The 24,276-nt window shown below is 46.8% G+C and overlaps 1 protein-coding gene across 1 annotated transcript in view; it reads left to right on the top strand.

Moving 5' to 3' along the window:
• The window catches only part of LOC141104959 (uncharacterized), a 664,134-nt gene that overhangs the window by 625,647 nt on the left and 14,211 nt on the right, over positions 1-24,276 (top strand). The window contains exons 12-14 of the mRNA XM_073594770.1: positions 3,265-3,279; positions 3,894-4,819; positions 16,476-17,299. Of these exons, the coding sequence (XP_073450871.1) occupies positions 3,265-3,279; positions 3,894-4,819; positions 16,476-17,299 (1,765 nt within the window). The remainder of the gene's footprint in view (positions 1-3,264; positions 3,280-3,893; positions 4,820-16,475; positions 17,300-24,276) is intronic.

Below are 24,276 nucleotides of genomic sequence, written 5' to 3'. Positions count from 1 at the left end.
AGGAGGAGTTTGGGTTCCTGGAGGACTGGGCCGACTTCTCAGTCGATAACCAGTTTTATAGAAGGGAGGGACTGCACCTAAATGAGGAGGGTGCAAATCAGCTGGGAGTGAAGATGGCCGAAAAGTTAGAGGGGTTTTTAAACTAGACGACGGAGGGAGGGTCCAGAGGTAGAGATAGTCAGCGTGGAATATATTCCAGAGGGTAGTATTGGGGGGCATTAGTGGTAGGTTGACTAAAGCACATAAACCCAAGGTAAGCATAGTAACAAGTCCTAATTGCATTGTTGGAACACCCAATAAGGGGACAATATGCGACCGGTCTAAACTATGTGGCATGTTCACCAATGCCAGGAGCCTGGCGGACAAGATGGGTGAACTAGAGATACTGTTGTATGAGGAGGATTTGGATTTTGTGGGACTTTCAGAGACCTGGTTCAACAGCTCTCATGATTGGCTGGCAACCATTCAAGGGTATATCCTATACCGCAAGGATAGAGAGGGTAAAAAAGGGGGAGGGGTATGCCTATATATCAAGAATAATGTACAAGTGAATGTGAGAGATGACATCACTAAGGGGCCTAGGGACAAGGTGGAATCCTTATGGGTAGAGCTCCAAAGGGATGAAGCTAAGGGGAAAATAATACTGGGAGTATTCTATAGGCCCCCTAACCTGAGGGAGAAAGTGGAGACGGACACAATTTTGATTAGCAGCAAGGATGGGAAGTGTTATCATAATGGGGGATTTTAATTATCCAGACATAGACTGGGCGGAGGGAATCGCGCATTCATCTAAGGTTCGCTAGTTCCTGAATGTCTTGCAGGACAATTTTATGGGTCAGATGGTAGACGCACCAACTAGAAATAAAACATTACTAGATCTACTGATTACCAACAATACAGACCTGATCACGGATGTGGAAATACGGGGCAATTTAGGTAACAGAGATCACAGGTCAATTGGCTTCAGTATAAATCACACAAAAAGGAGACATAAGGGGAATACAAAGACACTGAATTTCAAAAGAGCCAACTTCACTAAACTATGAGCCTTGCTAGAAGATATAAACTGGGATAAAATCTTAGGAACAAAGAACATGGAGGAGAGATGGGTTCGCTTAAAGAGCATATTAAATAAGGGCATTGGCCAATGCATCCCATTGGGTAATAAATTTAAAAGAGCGAACAAAAGTCCTGGAAGGCTTAACTCCAATGTAAAAATGCATATAAAAGCAAAGGAGAAGGCCTTCAAAAAATACAAGGTTGAGGGATCATCATCAGCAGTGGCGTCGTTAAGGGGTGGCTATGGAGGCTGGAGCCCCGAATCTGGGGCCGGCCCTACAGTGAGAGTGTCCCGGGCTGTCTGACACAACACTTCCCGCACAGCTGCGGCACTCTCACTGAGTACTTCATTGACTGCCAGAGAAGGGAGATCAGGGTGAGAGTGAGTCTCCTCCCTTGCTCCGCCCATATCATAGATTCGGGAGGAACTTTCTCACACAGAGCTCCTGAGCAGGTGAGTGCAGACCGAGAGGGAGGGGGGAAAGTCTGTATACCCAGCATCTCCCCTCTCTGTATACCCGGCCTCTCCCTTCTCTGTATATCCAGCCTCTCCCCTTTCTGTATACCCAGCCTTTCCGTTCTCTGTATACCCAGCCTCTCTCTTCTCTGTATACCCAGCCTCTCCCCTTTCTGTATACCCAGCCTTTCCGTTCTCTGTATACCCAGCCTCTCTCTTCTCTGTATACCCAGCCTCTCCCCTTTCTGTATACCCGGCCTCTCCCTTCACTGTATACCCAGCATCTCCCCTCTCTGTATACCCAGCCTCTCCCCTCTCTGTATACCCGGCCTCTCCCCTCTCTGTATACCCAGCCTCTCCCCTTTCTGTATACCCAGCCTCTCCCCTTTCTGTATACCCAGCCTCTCCCTTCTCTGTATACCCAGCCTTTCTCCTCTCTGTATACCCAGCCTCTCCCCTCTCTGTATACCCAGCCTTTCTCCTCTCTGTATACCCAGCCTTTCCCCTCTCTGTATACTCGGCCTCTCCCCTCTCTGTATACCCGGCCTCTCCCTTCTCTGTATGCTCTCCCCTCTCTGTATACCTGGCCTCTCCCCTCTGTATTCCCAGCCACTCTGTATACACTAGCCTGTCTTCTATATACACTAGCCTCTCTGTATGTAACAATCTGCATCTTGTGGCAGATAACATGACAAGCTCTCTGGTGATCCTGATGTAAGGGGGGGGGGCTTTCTGGGGACCCTGATGTAATGAGGGGGGTTTGGGTACCCTAATTTAATGATAATATATAATGTTACACACACACACCCATTATATACATGTACATATACTTTCTTTACTTCGCTGCTATGGACTCTATCCCCAGATCTTTTGTAGACCTAGCAACACCCCAGATCATCAGCATTCAGACTTTATAAAGAATGCAACAAGACAAGTAAGGGTGCAATTAGGACGGCTAAGATAGAACATGAAAGACACATAGCGGAGGAGAGCAAAGAAAATTCCCAATAAATTCTTTAAGTATGTAAACAGTAAAAAAGGAGGACAGACCATATTGGCCCCATAAAGAATGAGGAAGGACATCTGGTTACAAAGGATGGGGAGAAGGCGAAGGTATTGAATGTATTCTTCTCCTCAGTCTTCACGAGGTAATCGGGGGGCTTCAGTACCCAAAACTGCAGTGTTTATCCTCATTCTTTACTGTAAGAGCAGCAAGGATGTGGAATTCCCTTCCACAGGCGGTGGTCTCAGCGGGGAGCATCGATAGTTTCAAAAAGCGACTAGATGGACACCTGAACGACCAAAACATACAGAGATATACAATGTAATACTGACATATAATCACACGCATAGGTTGGACTTGTGTCTTTTTTCAACCTCACCTACTATGTAACTATGATATTTTCTATGTGATCTCACATCATAAATACTTCTATGTTACAGATGTTATTTTCTGCCATTCTGTTGGTTTAGGTTGAAGATCTGATGAACATGAAAGTTGAGGGTGAAGTAGAAGAGACGTATGTGAGGGATGATCAGCAATATATGGAGGAGGCCGGAATGACGAGGACATTCATAGAGGAGGACACTCCTACAGAGATCAGCACAGGTGACCCATATTATATTCTTCTCTTATCTCTGCTCTGTTACTGCACACTGAGTAACATATCACCAGAAGCCTAGGTCTATGGTCATTGTTCTATGGTAAAGGGTCTGCAGGTCTGAACTTTAATCCTCTTGTTTATCAGAGATCACATGACCCGGTACCCAGGCTTGTGGTTGTGTAAAGAGCATGGACCTCTCAGTCCCCATTGGTTCCTGCTCTTCTGACAAGGCTGTGTAAATGTAGAAGTGATCTGGGAGGAGGACCAAAGGCCCTTTGACTGAAGAGGGGGGAGAGTCCCAGCTGGTTGGGACATCCACAGAGAACATCTGCTCACTCATATCTACCTGATCCAGATGGAATCTTGATGGAAGTGAACTAACCCTCTCATATCTATTGATGATGTTTTTATATTTTTCCAGGACACGCCATGGAGAAACCCTCAAAGGATCTTCTCACTTTATCTCCAGGTTGTAAAATGGAAGACGAGGACATCACAGGAAATTGTGGAGGAGAAAAGACAATGATCTCCACTATGGATGGTGGACTTCACAGTGTGGATAGACCATGGAATCCCTCTGACTCTGAGAAACCTCGTACTGTGGGGGATGGTGACAGAATTCAGGGGGAGAAGACATTTCCCTGTAACGATTGTGGGGAAAGTTTTAGCTCTGAATCTGATCTTATTATACATCAGAGATCTCACACCAGTGAAAAACTTAATTGCTGTTCAGAGTGTGGGAAATGTTTTCCCCATAAATCAGGACTAGTCAGACATCAGAGATCTCACACAGGGGAGAAACCATATTCCTGTCCTGAGTGTACGAAAACATTTTCGCAGAAGACCGGTCTTTACACACACCGGAGATCGCACACGGGTGAAAAGCCGTATTCATGCCCTGAGTGCGGGAAATGTTTTTCAGATCAGGCAAGTTTTTTGAGACATCAGAGATCTCATGCAGGGCAGAAGCCGCATTCCTGCCCTGAGTGCGGAAAATGTTTTACAAGGAAATCAGTACTTGTGATACATCAAAGATCTCACACGGGGGAGAAGCCGTATTCCTGTTCTGAATGCGGGAAATGTTTTCCCTATAAATCAGACCTGTCCAGACATTACAAATCTCACACAGGGGAGAAGCCGCATTCCTGCCCCAAGTGTGGGAAATGTTTTCAAAACAGACCAGACCTTGTTAAACATCAAAGATCTCACACAGGGGAGAAGCCGTATTCTTGTCCTGAGTGCGGGAAAACATTTTCCCAGAAGACCCATCTATCTACACATCAGAGATTGCACACTGGTGAAAAGCCGTATTTTTGCCTTGAGTGTGGGAAATATTTTTCAGATAAGGCCAATTTTTCGAGACATCAGAGATCTCACACGGGCGAGAAGCCGTATTCCTGCTCTGCATGCGGGAAATGTTTTCAAGAGAGATCAGACCTTGGTAAACATCAAAGATCTCACACGGGTGAGAAGCTGCATTCATGCCCTGAGTGTGGAAAATGTTATACATGGAAATCAGACCTTGTTATACATCAAAGGTCTCACACGGGGGAGAAACCATATCCTTGCTCTGAGTGCGGGAAATGTTTTTTCCATAAATCAGATCTGGCGAGACATGGCAGATCTCACACAGGGGAGAGGCCATTTTCCTGTCCTGAGTGCGGGAAATGTTTTTTACAGAAGGCCCATCTTTACAGACATCAGAGAACCCACGCAACCCCTGAGGTGAATTAGTGTCATGAGTGTGGGAAATGTCTTCTATATGAATCATATTTTGCCATACATCAGAGATCTCACACTGGGAAGAAGCACACCTTGATAGACACCTCAGAAAACACGTGGCTGAGCGCTCCTCTGATCTTTATCATGGAAGAAACACTTTATAAGGAAATCAGAGATCACTAAAGACTTCAAAGTTCTGCTTGGCTTCCTCTGATAGGAGAGAGAAGGAGGAGGTGTCACTGCTGGTTGGGTCCCTCTAGGAGAGAGAAGGAGGGGGTGTCACTGCTGGTTAGGTCCCTCTAGGAGAGAGAAGGAGAGGGTGTCATTGATGGTTGGGTCCCTCTAGGAGAGAGGAGAAGGTGTCACTGCTGGTTGGGTCCCTCTAGGAGAGAGAAGGAGGGGGTGTCACTGCTGGTTGGGTCCCTCTAGGAGAGAGAAGGAGGAGGTGTTACTGCTGGTTGGGTCCCTCTAGGAGAGAGAAGGAGGGGGTGTTACTGCTGGTTGGGTCCCTCTAGGAGAGAGAAGGAGGGGGTGTCACTGCTGGTTGGGTTCTTCTAGGAGAGAGAAGGAGGGGGTGTCACTGCTGGTTGGGTCCCTCTAGGAGAGAGAAGGAGGGGGTGTCACTGCTGGTTGGGTCCCTCTAGGAGAGAGAAGGAGGGGGTGTCACTGCTGGTTGGGTCCCTCTAGGAGAGAGAAGGAGGGGGTGTCACTGCTGGTTGAGTCCCTCTAGGAGAGAGAAGGAGGGGGTGTCACTGCTGGTTGGGTTCCTCTAGGAGAGAGAAGGAGGAGGTGTCACTGCTGGTTGGGTCCCTCTAGGAGAGAGAAGGAGGGGGTGTCACTGCTGGTTGGGTCCCTCTAGGAGAGAGGAGGAGGAAGTGTCACGGCTGGTTGGGTGCCTCTAGCAGTGTAGTCTGATCTTTAGCAGAAGCTTCAATGGAAGGCGTCATGGTGAGAGAGGAGTTAGATATTGCTTGTGGAAGAAGAGAAGGGGAGATCAGACTACATGACAGGACTTACCATTTTGGTGCAGTAGTTATCAGCTTGCGGAAACTCATGATATTCTTTGTAAGTTGATTGATAAAAGTCTGCCTTCAGATTTGTATGATGAAATGTCTTTTCTTTTCCTTTATTCCTTCTTCTAACACTACAAGTAAGGTCGATCCTGTAGGATTTCGTTTTTGTCTTAATCTTGTGTCTTAGCAGTTTGGTTTTACCGGCTTGTACTTGTTGGAACAGCCGACTCTCCCCCTTCTCATAAATCTCAGGACGTCTGTAGTATCATTCCTCCCGTAATTCCTCCTCCGCACCATCACCACCTCCAAAGATCATCTTTCTTCCTCATTTTCTCATCACATCTAACATAGAGAAACCTCCCTCCATCTTTACTATGTCCCGTGTCCCTCTAAACAAGAGGATCGGTATGAATACAAACAGCCCAGTCTTGTGAGGAATCAAGCCGTGTTTCTGGAACACCAACCACAATATCATCTTTCCTCCTCACTTTCACATCACATCTAACATAGAGAACCCCCTCCATCTTTTCTATGGACCGTGTCCCTCTAAACAAGAGAATCGGAATGAATACAAACAGCCCAGTCTTGTGAGGAGTCAAGCCGTGTTTCTGGAACACCAATTACGTTCTCATTCCCATCTATCATTTCAACCATAATTCCTCCTCCGCACCATCACAGCCTCCAACCATGAGTTCATCTTTCTTCCTCACTTTCACATCACATCACATAGAGAACCCCCCTCCATCTTTTCTGTGTCCCATGTCCAGGGCCACCATCTGGGGGGTACAGCCGTTACAACTGTAAGGGGCCCCGGGGCCAGAAGAAGGCAGGACGGGTGAAGGGGATCCATGCTGTGCTGTACAGAAAGAATCTCACAGTTTCTGCAGTTCTCGTGTCATTGATTTTAGACATCAAGCTCTTTACTGCCACCTCTGGCTACTGTGTGCATGTGCACCCTTCATGTGACATTGATCTGCCTGTACTATGCTTTTCAGCAACATGTCAGCTTTGTAAAAACGATCTGGGACCAGGTAGGAAGTTACAAGTAGGGGCTGTGAAGGAAAGGGAGGGGGGCTGTTTGTGTACAGGGAGGGGCCAGAGGCTTGCGTGTGTACAAATTTGTGTATGTGGGGCTGCCATATATACAGGTGTGTGGGGGGCGCTGACATATATACAGGTGTGTGTGTGGGGGGGCACTGACATATATACAGGTGTGTGTGTGGGGGGGGTGGCTGACATATATACAGGTGTGTGGGGGGGGGGGGCGCTGAAATATATAGAGAATTGAGGGGGGGCTGGGTGCATACAGTTGAGGTGGCCGGTGTGCGGATTCGGTAGGATGTCCCATAGGCAAGCCCTGGGGAATGTTGGTGGTCAGGCGCGGGGGGTGGGGGCGGGGGGCCCAGGTCTAAAGCTGTGTAAGGGGCCCAAAAATGTATGATGGCTGCCCTGCCCGTGTTCCTCTAAACAAGAGCATAAGCATGAATATAAGTAGCCCAGTCTTGTAAGGAGTCGAGCTGTGTTTCTGGAGCACCAACTACATTATCATCACTGAAACCACTAACATCTCCTATTCTGCTCGGCAGGTTGCTGGATTCTGTGTATTGTTATTCATTATTATTTTGCAACCTAATTTTGTTTAAGCTTATGATTGAGGAAATTCACTGATTTATCCTGTTAGTGGTAACATGCAAAAGTCGCAGAACTCTACCCACTTTAGAACAGGCTCCTTACAAATTAACCTGTTAGCTTTTCATGCTGCTCAATTTGTAAAGGTATTGATGTTGGACAGACTCTAACCGTTCATCAATCCTCTCTGGAGGTGTCTACTCTGTGAGGAGGTCTTGCCTACTGATGTGGCCACGGGTCATATGGACCTGTCTGTTCTGATGGCTGGGTCAGGGTTTAGGATTTCCAACATCAGTGTATCATTCTCATCATAGAAAGTACAAACACTGCATGACTGCCATGGGGTAGAATCTGACCCTAGGACATTCTGTACAACCAGGACTTGCCATTGCATATCTGCACGTAGCTCACAATGTGTACTATCACAAGGGGTAATATCCATTTCCCTGTGACTAATTGGGTTTTACTTTAGAAGAAACAGGCAGGGATGGTCTTCTGTGCAAAATAGTGGTGCTGGCTGTCCATTTTCTCAAAATAATTTTCTCAAAATAATTCCAGTTGGTGAGCACAGCTCAGATAAAGGTACCTGGTGTAAGGGAGTAACCCTAGCCAAGGTCCTTAGAGTAGCCCAGAAGAACACACCTCAGGGTAGGCCTTGCGTGTGACCCACACTTGGCGCCCAACAAGGAGAGAAACATAGAGGTGTGTCACCTACCTACCCTACATAAAGGACAAGGCTGCATTAGGAGTCAAAAGAAATGGTGACTTTGAGGAATAGTAGTTGGCGAGTATGGCTCAAGTAAAGGTACCTCATGTGTAAGGTAGTGATTCTATCCAAGGTGCTTAGCTCAGCCCAGAAGAACCCAGTCCAGGTTAGGCCTTCCATGTGACCCACACTTGGCTCTCAATGGGAACATTGAGAGAGTGTCACGCGCCTACCTACCCTACAAGAAGGAAAAGGCCACATTAGGAGTCCAGACAAATGGTTGGTGCTTACCAGTCAACTTGGCCATAGTCTTTCCAACTCCATTTAATGCTTTCTGCCACTTCCCCTGCATTGTGAAAGGGAGGAAAGCCTATGGCCATAGGTGTTCCCCCTGCAGCTATGCCTCCAGTTTGTAGCTCCTCCATCAGGATAAGTGGAAAAGAGATCACATCTTTAAAGTGGGGCATGTTGGACTCCCTCTACAATGAAGGCAGTGGATCCATCAAATTTTCTTCATGTATTGGGGAGAGGGGAAACTCCCCTCTTAAAGCCTCCCAACAAATACCTTCTTCTCGCCACCAGCACTCCAATACTCCTCCTCACTTCCAGCACTCCAACACTCCTCCTACCTTTCAGCATCCTAAACCACCTCCTCACCTCCAACACCCCAACCCTCCTCCTAGCCACCAGCACTCCAATGCTCCTCCTCACTTTCAGCACTCCAACGCTCTTCCAGCATTCCAACCCTCCTTCTCACTTCCAGAACCCCAACCATCCTCCTCACCACCAGCACTCCAACTCTCCTCCTCACTTCCAGCACTCCAACACTTCTCCTCACTTTCAGTACTCCTATGCTCCTCCTCACCTCCAGCACCCCAACCCTCCTCCTCACCTCCAGCACCCCAACCCTCCTCACCACCAGCACTCCAACTCTCCTCCTCACTTCCAGCATTTCAACGCTCCTCCTCACTTCCAGCATTTTAACGCTCCTCCTCACTTTCAGCACCCCAACCCTCTGCCTCATCTGAGTCTTACTTGGATGAATGGGGACATCACAGGGCTTGTAAAGCCAAATGGGAAGGTTTTCATCAAGGTAAAAAGGTTTTTCCAAGCAAATTTTTCCTAAGCAGTACCACATAGTGAAAATTTAGAGCACAATTATAACTCTGTAATCACATTTGCTGCATATTGTAAAGCGCTGAGCAAACTGTTAGTGCTATATAAATTCTGTATAATATTACCCTTTCATGCCTAAGCCTATTTCTGACATTTGTTGCTTACAAGTTAAAATCCGTATTTTTTGCTAGAAAATTACTTAGAACCCCCAAACATTATATATATATTTTTAGCAGAGAATAAAATGGCGATTGTTGCAATATTTTATGTCACACGGTATTTGCACAGCGGTCTTTCAAACGCAATTTTTGGGGAAAAAGACACTTTCATTAAATGAAAAAAAAAAAAACGAAACAGTAAAGTTATCCCAATTTTTTTATCTCATGTAAAAGAGGATGTTACGCCGAGTAAATAGATACTGAACATGTCATGCTTTGAAATTGCGCACACTCGTGGAATGGTTTGTGGATCGGGTCTCCCAGTGGGACGGGAGGCCCGGGAAGAGCGGCGGGAGGGTCCCCTCCCACTCCTTTAGGATAACACCCGAGCGGCTTTTAGCCGCATCGGTTGTTATCACTAAAGAGCCAACCATTGCAGGCATCACCCCGGTTTAACCCCTTCAAGCCACGAACGCTAATCAGTAATATGTTTCTCTCCCCCCTTGGTGGGAGTGGAGATGACCCCGTCTATAAGGATATACAGTACATACACACACAGCACAAGGCCATGTTCACACTATGAGACGCTCCTTTGCAGTTCTTCTGAGCTCCACAAGATGGAGATCTCGCTTTTTTCCAGACAGGAAGTCTCTATGGAAGACAGGAAGTGATGTCAGGTATAAATAGGTGAGAGGTGAGTTGGGAGGAAGTAGAGAGGAGACGTTGCTGGAAGTGGCATTAGAGGAGGTAATAAGATCTTATTTTCTATTTACACCCAGTAACCCCCCCGTCATGTCCGTCCTCTTCCTCCATAGTCACTGTGACGTCTTTTATCTCCAGCAGATGATGATACACACATATATAGTGTGGAAACCCAGATTACCACAATTAAAGAAAGATCCTATTGATCGTTCCTTATCTGCAGATCTAAAACTAAGCAAAAATATTGAAAAAATAGAAAGTGTGACTTCTAATCAGGGAAGTAGGACAAAATATAACAGGTTTTCTAGGGGCAAGGAACACAACAAACTCCAATCTACATGTGCCCACTGGGGGGCAATTATCCCCATCCTAATATTGTACAACCAATACAGTCCAGATAATTCTTCTGTCAGGTCACCCGAGGCCAGTTGACACATGCGCACTGTTGGGGTCAGGAGCGCACCGCTGACATAGTGGACCCTCTGGCTGACTGCTGCGGATAGAGCTCTGGGTGGTTCAGGCAAGCAGGTCCACTGGAGCACTGACACGGATCACACTGGGAGCTAGAGCATGGGATTGCCCAGGGCACGGAGTCCAGGAGCCAGCAGGTTTTCACCAGATCCTCTGATGGTGAGAATGGCCTTCGCTGAAGCTGACTCCAGGTCTCGGGCCCCCCGGGGTCTCCCAGCTCCCGGCTGGCTACTGGTGGATAGACAGGAAGCAGCAGTCCAGGACAACAAGCGATAGTCTGAAGACAAGCCAAGGGTAGGGGCAACGAGCAGACAAGCCAAGGTCGGTATACGGAATCAGATGTAGAGCACACAGCAGGAACCACACAGAAAGCCAAACACACTAATATTGATTGGCAAAGCAGGCTTGTAGTGCACGGTGTTAAATAGTGTTTCCTGATAGAGGCTGGGGTGGAGCCATGCTGAGGGAAGATTACTTAAGTGCACAGATGAAAGGTGCGCAGTCTCTAAGCTGAACACAAGCAGAGAGGTCAGCAGACAGACAGGGCCTGACACATTACTGCAAATTCATGACACCTCCACTATCCATCTACAGAGAAACCCGCATAGATCACATGACGGCACCAATGAGGATGGAGGAGGACCGGAGTCACATGACTGAGAGGATACTAAACCTCACCCTGGAGATCATCTACCTGCTGACCGGAGAGGTGAGGAGGATTCTGGGAGGTCACATGACATCACTCTTATCTCTATTAATAAAACACAGACCTGACCGGAGAGGTGAGGAGGATTCTGGGAGGTCACATGACATCACTCTTATCTCTATTAATAAAACACAGACCTGACCGGAGAGGTGAGGAGGATTCTGGGAGGTCACATGACATCGCTCTTATCTCTATTAATAAAACACAGACCTGACTGGAGAGGTGAGGAGGATTCTGGGAGGTCACATGACATCACTCTTATCTCTATTAATAAAACACAGACCTGACCGGTGAGGAGGATTCTGGGAGGTCACATGACATCACTCATCTCTATTAATAAAACACAGACCTGACCGGAGAGGTGAGGAGGATTCTAGGAGGTCACATGACATCACTCTTATCTCTATTAATAAAACACAGACCTGACCAGAGAGGTGAGGAGGATTCTGGGAGGTCACATGACATCACTCTTATCTCTATTAATAAAACACAGACCTGACCGGAGAGGTGAGGAGGATTCTGGGAGGTCACATGACATCACTCTTATCTCTATTAATAAAACACAGACCTGACCAGAGAGGTGAGGAGGATTCTGGGATTCTAACATGATATTCCTATTGGTTCCCCAATACAGAGATTTCCTCTTGTGAAGTCAGGTGATCATATGACCATCACAGTGCCTCCATGTGACTCCCTAAAACCTGAGAGACACAACATGGAGAAGATTCTAAAAGTCACCAAGAAGATGATGGAGCTGCTGACAGGAGAGGTGAGGAGGATTCTGGGAATTCTGGGACATTATCCAGTAACAGACAAGGGATGTGTCTGGATGGTGACTGTATCATTGTGTGTGTCAGGTTCCTATAAGGTGTCAGGATGTCACTGTCTATTTCTCCATGGAGGAGTGGGAGTATTTAGAAGGACACAAGGATCTCTACAAGGACCTCATGATGGACAATCAGCCGCCCCTCACATCACCGGGTAAGAGGAGACTTTATTGTAAAGGAGAGAGCAGTACGGAGGGTCCACCTAGAACCCCCATCATCTGATAAACACATAGAAACAATGTATTCAGTCAGTGTGTGTGTTTCCTACAGATGGATCCAGTAATGGGAACCCACCAGAGAGATGTCCTCGTCCTTTTCTGTATTCCCTTGAATCCACACAGGAAGGTCACACCATACCTCATCATCATCAGGTAGGTGGAGTTGAGGGTCGGGAACATAAAGTGATTGGACACTCTGACATGTGGAGATGATGTGTGGACTCAAGATGCACATTGGCACCAATGACAAAATCAGAGGCAGATGGAGTGTCCTAAAGAACGATTTTAGAGACTTGGGAGCTAAATTGAGGTAAAGGACCTCCAAAGTAGTATTCTCAGGAATACTACTGGTACCTCAAGCCACACCAGAAAGGCAGAGGGAGATTAGGGAAGTAAACAAGTGGCTGAGGAGCTGGTGTATTAAGGAGGGGTTTGGGTTCCTGGAGGGCTGGGCCGACTTCTCAGTCGGTCACCAGTACTATAGAAGGGATGGACTGCACCTAAATGAGGAGGATCTCATTGAGATCTGCTGGGAGTGAAGATGGCTGAAAAGTTAGAGGGGTTTTTAAACTAGGCAACGGGGGAGTGGGGGGTGCCCAGAGGTAGAGATAGTCAGCGTGGAACATGTTCCAGAGGATAGTATTGGGGGCATTATTGGTAGGTTGACTAAAGCACATAAACCCAAGGTAAGTATAGTAACAAGTCCTAGTTGCAATCTCAGAACACCCAATAAGGGGACAGTATGTGACCGGTCTAAATCACGTGGCATGTTCACCAAGGCCAGGAGCCTGGCGGACAAGATGGGTGAACTAGAGATACTCTTGTACGAGGAGGATTTGGATTTTGTGGGAATTACTGAGACCTGGTTCGACAGCTCTCATGATTGAATGGCAACCATTCAAGGGTATACCGTTTATCGCAGGGATAGAGAGGGTAAAAAAGGGGAGGGGTATGTCTATATATCAAGAATAATGTACAAGTGAATGTGAGAGATGACATCACTAAGGGGGCTAGGGAAGAGGTGGAATCTTTATGGGTAGAGCTTCAAAGGGATGAAGCTAAGGGGAAAATAATACTGGGAGTATGCTATAGGCCCCCTAACCTAAGGGAGGAAGTGGAGACGGACCTCCTATCACAAGTTGGATTAGCAGCAAGGATGGGAAGTGTTATCCTAATAGGGAATTTTAATTATCCAGACATAGACTGGGCGGAGGGAACCGCGCATTCATCTAAGGCTCGCCAGTTCCTAAATGTCTTGCAGGACAAATTCATGGTTCAGATGGTAGACGCACCAACTAGAAATAAAGCATTACTGGATCTACTGATTACCAACAATACAGATCTGATCAAGGATGTGGAAATACCGGGCAATTTAGGTAACAGCGATCACAGGTCAATTGGCTTCAGGATAAATCACACAAATAGGAAACATAAGGGGAATACAAAGACATTGAATTTCAAAAGAGCCAACTTCCCTAAACTACGAACCTTGCAAGAAGGCATAAATTGGGATAAAATCTGAAGAACAAAGAACATGGAGGAGAGATGGGTTTGCTTTAAGAGCATATTAAATAAGAGCATTAGCCAATGCATCCCATTGGGTAATACATTTAAAAGAGCGAACAAAAGTCCTGGATGGCTTAACTCCAATGTAAAAATGCATATAAAAGCAAAGGAGAAGGCCTTCAAAAAATACAAGGTTGAGGGATCATCATCAGCATTCAGACTTTATAAGGAATGCAACAAGATATGTAAGGGTGCAATTAGGGCGGCTAAGATACAATATGAAAGACACATAGCGGAGTAGAGCAACAAAGAATCCCAAGAAATTCTTTAAGCATGTAAACAGTAAAAAAGGGAGGACAGACCATATTGGCCCCATAAAGAATGAGGAAGGACATCTGGTTACAAAGGATGGGGAGATGGCGAAGGTATTGAATTTATTCTTCTCCTCAGTCCTCACAAGGGAATCGGGGGGCTTCAGTAACCAAAACTGCAGTGTTTATCCTCATGACACGTCACAGGAAGCACCTCCATGGTTAACAGAGGACAGAATTAAAATTAGACTTGGGAAACTTAACATTAATAAATCACCGGGACCAGATGGCTTGCATCCGAGGGTACTTAGGGAACTCAGGCAAGTAATTGCCAGACTACTGTTCCTAATTTTTACTGACAGTCTACTGACTGGAATGGTACCAGCTGATTGGGGAAAAGCCAATGTAGCACCAATATTTAAAAAGGGCCCAAAATACATCCCTGGGAATTACAGACCAGTTAGCCTAACATCAATAGTATGTAAACTCTTGGAGGGGATGATAAGGGACTATATACAAGATTTTAGTAATGAGAACGGTATAATTAGCAGTAATCAGCATGGATTCATGAAGAATCGTTCTTGCCAAACCAATCTATTAACCTTCTATGAGGAGGTAAGTTGCCATCTAGATAAAGGAAGGCCCGTAGACGTGGTGTATCTGGATTTTGCAAAAGCATTTGACACAGTTCCCCATAAACGTTTACTGTACAAAGTAAGGTCCGTTGGCATGGACCATAGGGTGAGTACATGGATTGAAAACTGGCTACAAGGGCAAGTTCAGAGGGTGGTGATAAATGGGGATTACTCTGGATGGTCAGGGGTGGGTAGTGGGGTTCCCCAGGGTTCTGTGCTGGGACTAATCCTTTAATTTGTTCATAAACGACCTGGAGGATGGGATAAACAGTTCAATCTCTGTATTTTCAGACGATATAAGCAGGGCAATAACACATAATCACACACATAGGTTGGACTTGATGAACTTGTGTCTTTTTTCAACCTCACCTACTATGTAACTATGATATTTTCTATGTGATCTCACATCATAAATACTTCTATGTTACAGATGTTATTTTCTGCCATTCTGTTGGTTTAGGGTGAAGATCTGATGAACATGAAAGTTGAGAGTGAAGTAGAAGAGACGTATGTGAGGGATGATCAGCAATATACGGAGGAGGCTGGAATGACGAGGACATTCATAGAGGAGGACACTCCTACAGAGATCAGCACAGGTGACCCATAATATATTCTTCTCTTATCTCTGCTCTGTTACTGCTCACTGATTGGTCCAGGGTAGGGCAGAAGGTGAGTGATATTGACCTGCATTTTAGTTTTTTTTTTTTTTTTTTTTTAGAGTAGAGTGGTAGATGGGTGATAACGTGAAAATCTATTTAACAATCTTGTTGCAATGAAAAGTAAGGAGTAGTGGTGAGAGAATTGGTCTGGGTTCAGTTCACAGGAAGATTCCCGCACCACACTTGAAATCGGCCAACTCAGAACATAGCTTCAGAAACCCATTGATGTTTATGGGAGCCTATTTTTGAATTTCTTTTCTGGCTTCCATCAGCGTACTATCCATTAATGAGCAGAAAGTTTTAAATCAGCTACATTAATGAGGCCCTTTGACTGAAGAGGTGCCGAGTCCCAGCTGGTTGAAATCCTATGGTCACTTGTTCTATGGTAAAGGGTCTGCAGGTCTGAACTTTGACCCGCTTGCTTATGAGAGATCATATGACCCAGTACCCAGGCTTGTGGTTGTGTGAAGAGCATGGACCTCCCAGTCCCCATTGGTTCCTGCTCTTCTGACAAGGCTGTGTAAATGTAGAAGTGATCTGGGAGGAGGACCAAAGGCCCTTTGACTGAAGAGGGGGGAGAGTCCCAGCTGGTTGGGACCTCCACAGAGAACATCTGCTCACTCATATCTACCTGATCCAGATGGAATCTTGATGGAAGTGAACTAACCCTCTCATATCTATTGATGATGTTTTTATATTTTTCCAGGACACGCCATGGAGAAACCCTCAAAGGATCTTCTCACTTTATCTCTGGGTTGGAAAACGGAAGATGAGGACATCACAGGAGATTGTGGAGGAGAAAAGACAATGATCTCCACTATGGATGGTGGACTTCACCGTGTGGATAGACCATGGAATCCCTCTGACTCTGAGCAACCTCGTACTGTGAGGGATGGTGCCGGAATTCAGGGGAAGAAGACATTTTCCTGTCCTGAATGTGGGGAAAGTTTTAGCTCTGCATCTGATCTTATTATACATCAGAGATCTCACACCGGTGAAAAACTTCATTGCTGTTCAGAGTGCGGGAAATGTTTTCCCCATAAAGCAGGACTAGTCAGACATCATAGATCTCACACAGGGGAGAAACCATATTCCTGTCCTGAGTGTGGGAAAACATTTTCACAGAAGACTGGTCTTTGCATACACTGGAGATCGCACACTGGTGAAAAGCCATATTCCTGCCATGAGTGCGGAAAATGTTTTACAAGGAAATCAATACTTGTGATACATCAAAGATCTCACACGGGGGAGAAGCCGTTTTCCTGTTCTGAGTGCGGGAAATGTTTTCCCTATAAATCAGACCTGTCCAGACATTACAAATCTCACACAGGGGAGAAGCCGCATTCCTGCCCCAAGTGTGGGAAATCTTTTCAAAACAGACCAGACCTTGTTAAACATCAAAGATCTCACACAGGGGAGAAGCCGTATTCCTGTCCTGAGTGCGGGAAAACATTTTCCCAGAAGATCCATCTATCTACACATCAGAGATTGCACACTGGTGAAAAGCCGTATTCTTGCCTTCAGTGTGGGAAATATTTTTCAGATAAGGCCAATTTTTTGAGACATCAGAGATCTCACACGGGCGAGAAGCCGTATTCCTGCTCTGTGTGCGGGAAATGTTTTCAAGAGAAATCAAACCTTGATAAACATCAAAGATCTCACACAAGCGAGAAACCGTATCCTTGCTCTGAGTGCGGGAAATGTTTTTTTCAAAAATCAGATCTGGTAAGACATGGCAGATCTCACACAGGGGAGAGGCCGTTTTCCTGTCCTGAGTGCGGGAAATATTTTTTACAGAAGGCCCATCTTTATACACATCAGAGAACCCACACAACCCCTGAGGTGTATTAGTGTCCTGAGTGCAAGAAATGTCTTCTATATGGACGTCAGAGATCTCACACTTAGAAGAAGCTCACCTTGATATACACCTCAGAAAACACGTCGCTGAGCGCTCCTCTGATCTTTATCATGGAAGAAACACTTTATAAGGAAATCAGAGATCACTAAAGACTTCAAAGTTCTGTCTGACCTCCTCTGCTAGGAGAGAGAAGGAGGGGGTGTCCCTGCTGGTTGGGTCCCTCTAGGAGAGAGAAGGAGGGGGTGTCACTGCTGGTTGGGTCCCTCTAGGAGAAAGAAGGAGGGGGTGTCACTGCTGGTTGGGTCCCTCTAGGAGAAAGAAGGAGGGGGTGTCACTGCTGGTTGGGTCCCTCTAGGAGAGAGAAGGAGGGGGTGTCACTGCTGGTTGGGTCCCTCTAGGAGAAAGAAGGAGGGGGTGTCACTGCTGGTTGGGTCCCTCTAGGAGAGAGAAGGAGGGGGTGTCACTGCTGGTTGGGTCCCTCTAGGAGAGAGAAGGAGGGGGTGTCACTGCTGGTTGGGTCCCTCTAGGAGAGAGAAGGAGGGGGTGTCACTGCTGGTTGGACTCCTCTAGGAGAGAGAAGGAGGGGGTGTCACTGCTGGTTGGGTCCCTCTAGGAGAGAGAAGGAGGGGGTGTCACTGCTGGTTGGGTCCCTCTAGGAGAGAGAAGGAGGGGGTGTCACTGCTGGTTGGGTCCCTCTAGGAGAAAGAAGGAGGGGGTGTCACTGCTGGTTGGGTCCCTCTAGGATAGAGAAGGAGGGGGTGTCACTGCTGGTTGGGTCCCTCTAGGAGAAAGAAGGAGGGGGTGTCACTGCTGGTTGGGTCCCTCTAGGAGAGAGAAGGAGGGGGTGTCACTGCTGGTTGGACTCCTCTAGGAGAGAGAAGGAGGGGGTGTCACTGCTGGTTGGGTCCCTCTAGGAGAGAGAAGGAGGGGGTGTCACTGCTGGTTGGACTCCTCTAGGAGAGAGAAGGAGGGGGTGTCACTGCTGGTTGGGTCCCTCTAGGAGAGAGAAGGAGGGGGTGTCACTGCTGATTGGGTCCCTCTAGGAGAGAGAAGGAGGGGGTGTCACTGCTGGTTGGGTCCCTCTAGAAGAGAGAAGGAGGGGGTGTCACTGCTGGTTGGGTCCCTCTAGGAGAGAGAAGGAGGGGGTGTCACTGCTGGTTGGGTCCCTCTAGGAGAGAGAAGAAGGGGGCGTGACTGCTGGTTGGGTCCCTCTAGAAGAGAGGAGGAGGAGGTGTCACTGCTGGTTGGATCCCTCTTGGAGAGAGAAGGAGGGGGTGTCACTGCTGATTGAGCCCCTCTACCAGTGTAGTCTGATCTTCAGCAGAAGCTTCAAAGGAAGACATCATGGTGAGAAAAGAGATAGATATTGCTTGTGGATGAAGAGAAGGGGAGATCAGACTACATGACTGGACTGACCAGTAGTAGTTATCAACTAGCAGAAGAATCTTCATTTGCTTGGAGAGAGCCACCTGCTGGGAGAAAGTGGGAAATATGACATTAACTGATGTAAATTTTTATATTTAGGTGATAAAAATGCAAATAGATTTGCACACATTCTTTAATATGACGCAAGTGAAGATTAAATATTTCCATTCCTAGACTCTTGATGTTCTTTGTAAGTTTATTGTTCTTCTCTTTTCCTTTCTCTAACACTACAAGTAAGGTCCATCCTGTAGGTTTTAGTTTTAGTCTTAATCTTGTGTCTTAGTAGTTTGGTTTTACCGGCTTGTACTTGTTGGAACAGCCGACTCTCCCCCCTTCTCATAAAACTCAGGACGTCTGTAGTAGACTCAATGATAAGTCCATCAGTTCATAGACCCATCTATTATTCCTCCCGTAATTCCTCCTCCGCACCATCACTACCTCCAACCACAAGATCATCTTTCTTCCTCACTTTCGTATCACATCTAACATAGAGAAACCCTCCTCCATCTTTTTAATATCCCGTGTCCCTCTAAACAAGAGGATCCGCATGAATAAGAACAGGCCAGTCTTGTGAGGAGTCAAGCTGTGTTTCTGGTACACCGACCACATCTCCAACCACAAGATCATCTTTCTTCCTCATTTTCACATCATATCTAACATAGAGAAACCCCCTTCCATATTTTCTATGTCCTGTGTCCCTCTAAACAAGAGGATCGGCATGAATACAAGCAGCCCAGTCTTGTGAGGAGTCAAGCCATATTTCTGCAACACCAACTACGTTCTCATTCCCATATATCATTCCACTCGTAATTCTTCCTACGCACCATCACCACCTCCAACCACAAGGTCATCTTTCTTCCTCACTTTCACATCACATCTAACATAGAGAACCCCCCCTCCATCTTTTCTATGTCCCTCTAAACAAGAGGATCAGCATGAATACAAACAGCCCAGTCTTGTGAGGAGTTAAGTCGTGTTTCTGGAACACCAACTACATTCTCATTCCCGTATATCATTTCACCCATAATTCCTCCTCCGCACCATCGCCACCTCCAACCACAAGATTATCTGTCAAGGCTCTACAGAAATTAGCTCTGCCCAGGGTGATGATGTGAGCTAGGCTTGATTTATTTTTGGTAGAGTGGAATGGCATGAGGGCATAAGGGCCATGCATGGAAATTACTCCCAGAGTTTTCTTTTTTAGACAGATGGACATGTGAAGAAAACCTGGTTTGTTGTAGGAGAAATGAGAAGAGAGCTTACTTCCAGATGATAAAACCAACTGTTATGGGGTCATCGCAGTCAGCAATACCACTGGCGTCCATTGAAGGGATTCACCAAAATTTAGCTGTCTACACACACACAGGCAGATACAAATCTGGTGCACTTAAGTACTTTGGAGTAGCCAAATTATTCCTACACATCTCTGACATTCCCTCAGGCTATCCTCTGAGCTGGAATCCTGGCACCAAGGCCGGGACAAGGGGTGGGCAGGAGTGGTGGCTGCCCTGGACACTGTGGTATCATCTGAGGTTCGGGGGGGGGAGGGGATTTGTGTTGGGAGGGTTAAAATGGCGGGGAATTTAGGGAGGAGTGTTAGGAGTGTGGATTTGGAGTAATTTGTGTTATGACAGGAGATGGGGGAAGAGGATTTGTGCTAGGATGGGAGATTGGGAGTTTGTGCTAGAAAAGTTAATACTGTGGGGGGATTTGTGCTATAAGGGGACTTTTTTTGGGAAGGGGCGATTTATGGGACATTTGTGCTAGGAGGGGAAATTGGGGAGGGGGGGGGGGATTGTGCTAGGCTGGGGGATTGGAGGCAGAGAATTTGTGCTGGGAGGTGGGATTTGAAGTGGGGGGAGAGGATTTGTGCTGCTCAGAGGGGAAATTTGAGAGGTAGAGGATTTGAGATAAGCATGCAGATTAGCGCTTTTTGGGAGAGAGAATATTTTTTGCTGACACATAAGGAACTTACATCTTGGGGGGCACAGTTTGACATGTTCGCCCTGTGCTCTTGATGACCTTGTGTCAAGAAAGACGTCTGCGGAGTACAGCTGCTGTTTCCAGGTGCATACCTGTGCGCAGGCGCCAACCAAGAATGACCAGAACAACCACAGATGCTTCCGTAGATGCGCATGTGCGAACACGTCCGCACGCGCGTGCGTGCACCTGTCACCAGAGCAGGCATCAGTCGGCCTATTTAAACAGAGCTTTAACGCTGACTGGTTGCTGCTTGGTCTACAGCGTTTACCTGAATCCTGATCCCTGTGTGTTTGACTTCTGTTACCGATCCAGCTTGTTTCCGACTACCTCTGCCTGCTTCCTTCCCTGACCTCTGGCTTTCCACGGATTAATCTCTGTCCCCAGTTCCTGTTACTTAGCATCTGTTGCCAAACCGAACGGACTAACCAGACATTGGAACAATATATCCGTTGCTTCACATCTTTTGTCCTGGATGACTGGGTATCTCTCCTACCATTAACTGAGTTTGCTTATAACAACTCCAGTCATACAGCCACTAAGCAGTCCCCGTTCTTCGCAAACTATGACTTCTACCCCACTTTCTTGCCCGACCTTGTTTCCGAGTCCTCAGTTCCAGCTGTCCAGAATACGGCAGACTTCTTCAGTCGTAACAATAAATAAATTAAAAAAATTAAAAATTGTTGCAAGGATCCGTAACTAAAGCGCAGGAAGATAATAAAAAGGCTTTCGACAGAAGGAGGAGGGTGGAACTGATCCTGCAGCCAGGAGACCAGGTTTGGTTGGCTACAACCAATCTGAGATTGGCTTGCCCATCAAAAAAGCTTGTTCCAAAGTTTCTGGGACCATTTCCTGTAAAAAGGAAGATTAACGTTTCCTATGAACTGTCTTTACCAGATTCCTTCAGAATACATCCAGTGTTCCATGTGTCTTTATTAAGACCCACAGTGCCAGATCCTTTTCCTAATTGGGAGACTAGGCCACCTGAACCGGTGATCATCAATGGGGACGAGGAGTTCGAGGTGGAGGCAATTGTAGACTGCAGGAGGAGAAGGGGTCGTCTGCAATACCTAATTAAGTGGAAGGGTTATGGGCCAGAAGAGAACTCCTGGGAACCTGAGCAGGATGTACACGCTATGGACTTGGTCCATGCTTTTTTCCGCAGCCACCCCCAGAAGAAGGAAAGGAAAGGAAAGACAGAGGAGGAATTGTGCTCCGTCATTGGTGTCAGTGGGAAGAGTTGTACCCCGTCATTGGTGTCAGTAGGAGGAATTGTGCCCCATCGTTGGTGTCAGTGGGAGGAATTGTGCCCCATTGGTGGTGTCAGTAGGAGGAATTATTCCCTGTCGTTGGGGTTAATGGGAGGAATTGTGCCCCATCGTTGGTGTTGGAGGAATCAGAGCCTAAGCGGGCAAAGGCTCTGAGGAAAGGGGTGCTCCCCCGAAACGCGTATGCCATCGGCCATTTGCACCGGTCTGATCCTCTCGGCAACTGGTCCTGGGGTGCAGATCTATAGAAACAGCGCTTTTGCGCCCTTTTGAAAGCTATCTTTACTAGCTCGTTTGTGAGTATAATTTTACTGTTTTTATGCTGCATTAAAGTTTATCAGTGGTTATGCACTAGGTTGGTGCGCCCTCTTTCTTTTCTGATTTTTTTCTAGCTTGAATACCCATTGTTCAAATGAGGGCTGCAAGACGCTAGGCATTACTTCTATAGGTGGCTGCACCACATATCCAGTTCATGGACACCTGAGCGCAGGAGAGTTTTCTTTGTGTTTAGGAATTGTGCCCTGCCATTGGTACCATTGGGAGGAATTGTCGTTGGTGTCATTTGGAGGAAGAGTGCCTCATCAGTGGTAATGAATGGAGGAATGGTGCCCCACTGTTGGTGTCGTGGAAGGAATTGTTCTCCACTTTTGGTGTCAATGGAAAAAATTTTACCCCACTGTTGGTGTCAGTAGAAGGAATTTAGCCCCACTGTTGGTGTCAGTGGCAGGAATGATGTTCCATTATTGGAGTCAGTGGGTGGAATAGTGCCCCAAGGGCCAGATAAAGGCAAACAAAGGGTGTCATCCGGCCCCAGGGCCACAGTTTGGAGGCCCCTGGATTAAGCAATCTCTTAAAGAGACTAGGGATCAAAAAGGGAAATTCCATATATCGTCCCAATCATCATTGTCAAGTTCTGGTACATCCCGTAGTCATCTGACCCTAAGGCCCTCCAGAACAGGCAGGAATACCGTAACAAGATGGGAATACAAACAGGAGATGGGTTTATCCGTGCGTGCCGATGTTAGTACACTCTCTAGAGCAGATTGTATAACTTGTGGGAACTGACTGTGGAAGGCATGGGAGAGTTGAAGGTAACAAAATTGATAGGATGCTGGGATAATATAATTAGGGGAGTGTAGAGACAGGGGAGACAGTGATTGGGTAGCAACTACTTGTGAAATCGTCTTAATATTACATTTAGTCCAGGCATGTGGTTTCCGGTAACTTATAAAGTTGAGGTAAAGTAGGATGAGCCATAAAGGGGCATTAGGGGAGACTGCCAGCTTTGGGTAGCGCTCGCACTTGAGGCTGGACCCCCAAGCTCGGAGGGTAGTAAGCAGAGAGGGCATCATTGACTATGGAGCGTAGGTACCTCGAAATAAGAGGAATTTAAGGGCCTCCAAGAAGTTGACTACAGCAGCCTCCCCACCAGTGTGGAGGGGTTGGTAGGGTCTGGGTTCAACCACCAAACAGCTGTAACAAGCTGGGAGAAAGGACGCATTAGTGTGGACAAATTGTATCGGGGAGTTTGCAGTCCCCAGAGGAAGGAAGAGAAAATTGGTTTAGGCGTGGGAAGAAGGACTTAGGAATCCACTGTGGGGAATGTGTGAATAGGTAGGTGAATTTCAGAAGGATTTTCATCTTTAATAAATTAATGCATCGCAGCAGGGATAAGGGTAGGAAATCCCATGCCTTCAGCTTTACATCCTGCAGTACCGGGGTCAAATTTAGGGAAAGAAAGTCTGAACCCCGACGAGAGACCTCAACTCCAAGATATCTAAAGCTTTCAACACATTGTAATTGAAGGTTTGGTTTGGAGGGCTGTGGTGCAAGCCTGGGGATCAATAGGGAACAGAAAGGGACTTAGCCCAGAGACCTGAGACCACAGAGAAGAAATTTAGGACTTGGAGGGCACCCTGAAGCGATGGGCCAGCATCGTTAAGAAACACCAAGAGGTTGTCCACGCACAGGGCTACCCTCTCCTCCAGCCAACTAACACGCAATCCTTTGATGTGCAGGGAAGATCGAAGGGCCTCTTCCACTGGCTCAATAGTGATGGCAAACAAGGCTGGAGAGAGTGGGCAGTCCCGCCAGGTCTGCATGCTCATGTTCATGCTAAAGTATATTAGAGTGAACACGCACATAGCTAAAACCTGTATTGGAGCACAGTTTGTACTATGTGGTCCTCGGGCATTTTCATACATTTGATCCTTCTGGAACTGCTTCTGCCCCTTGACCACTCAGAG

This window comes from Aquarana catesbeiana, linkage group LG08 (assembly GCF_042186555.1).
Source record: "Aquarana catesbeiana isolate 2022-GZ linkage group LG08, ASM4218655v1, whole genome shotgun sequence".
NCBI classification, from domain to species: Eukaryota; Metazoa; Chordata; class Amphibia; order Anura; family Ranidae; genus Aquarana; species Aquarana catesbeiana.
This window is presented reverse-complemented; position numbering and strand designations above follow the sequence as displayed.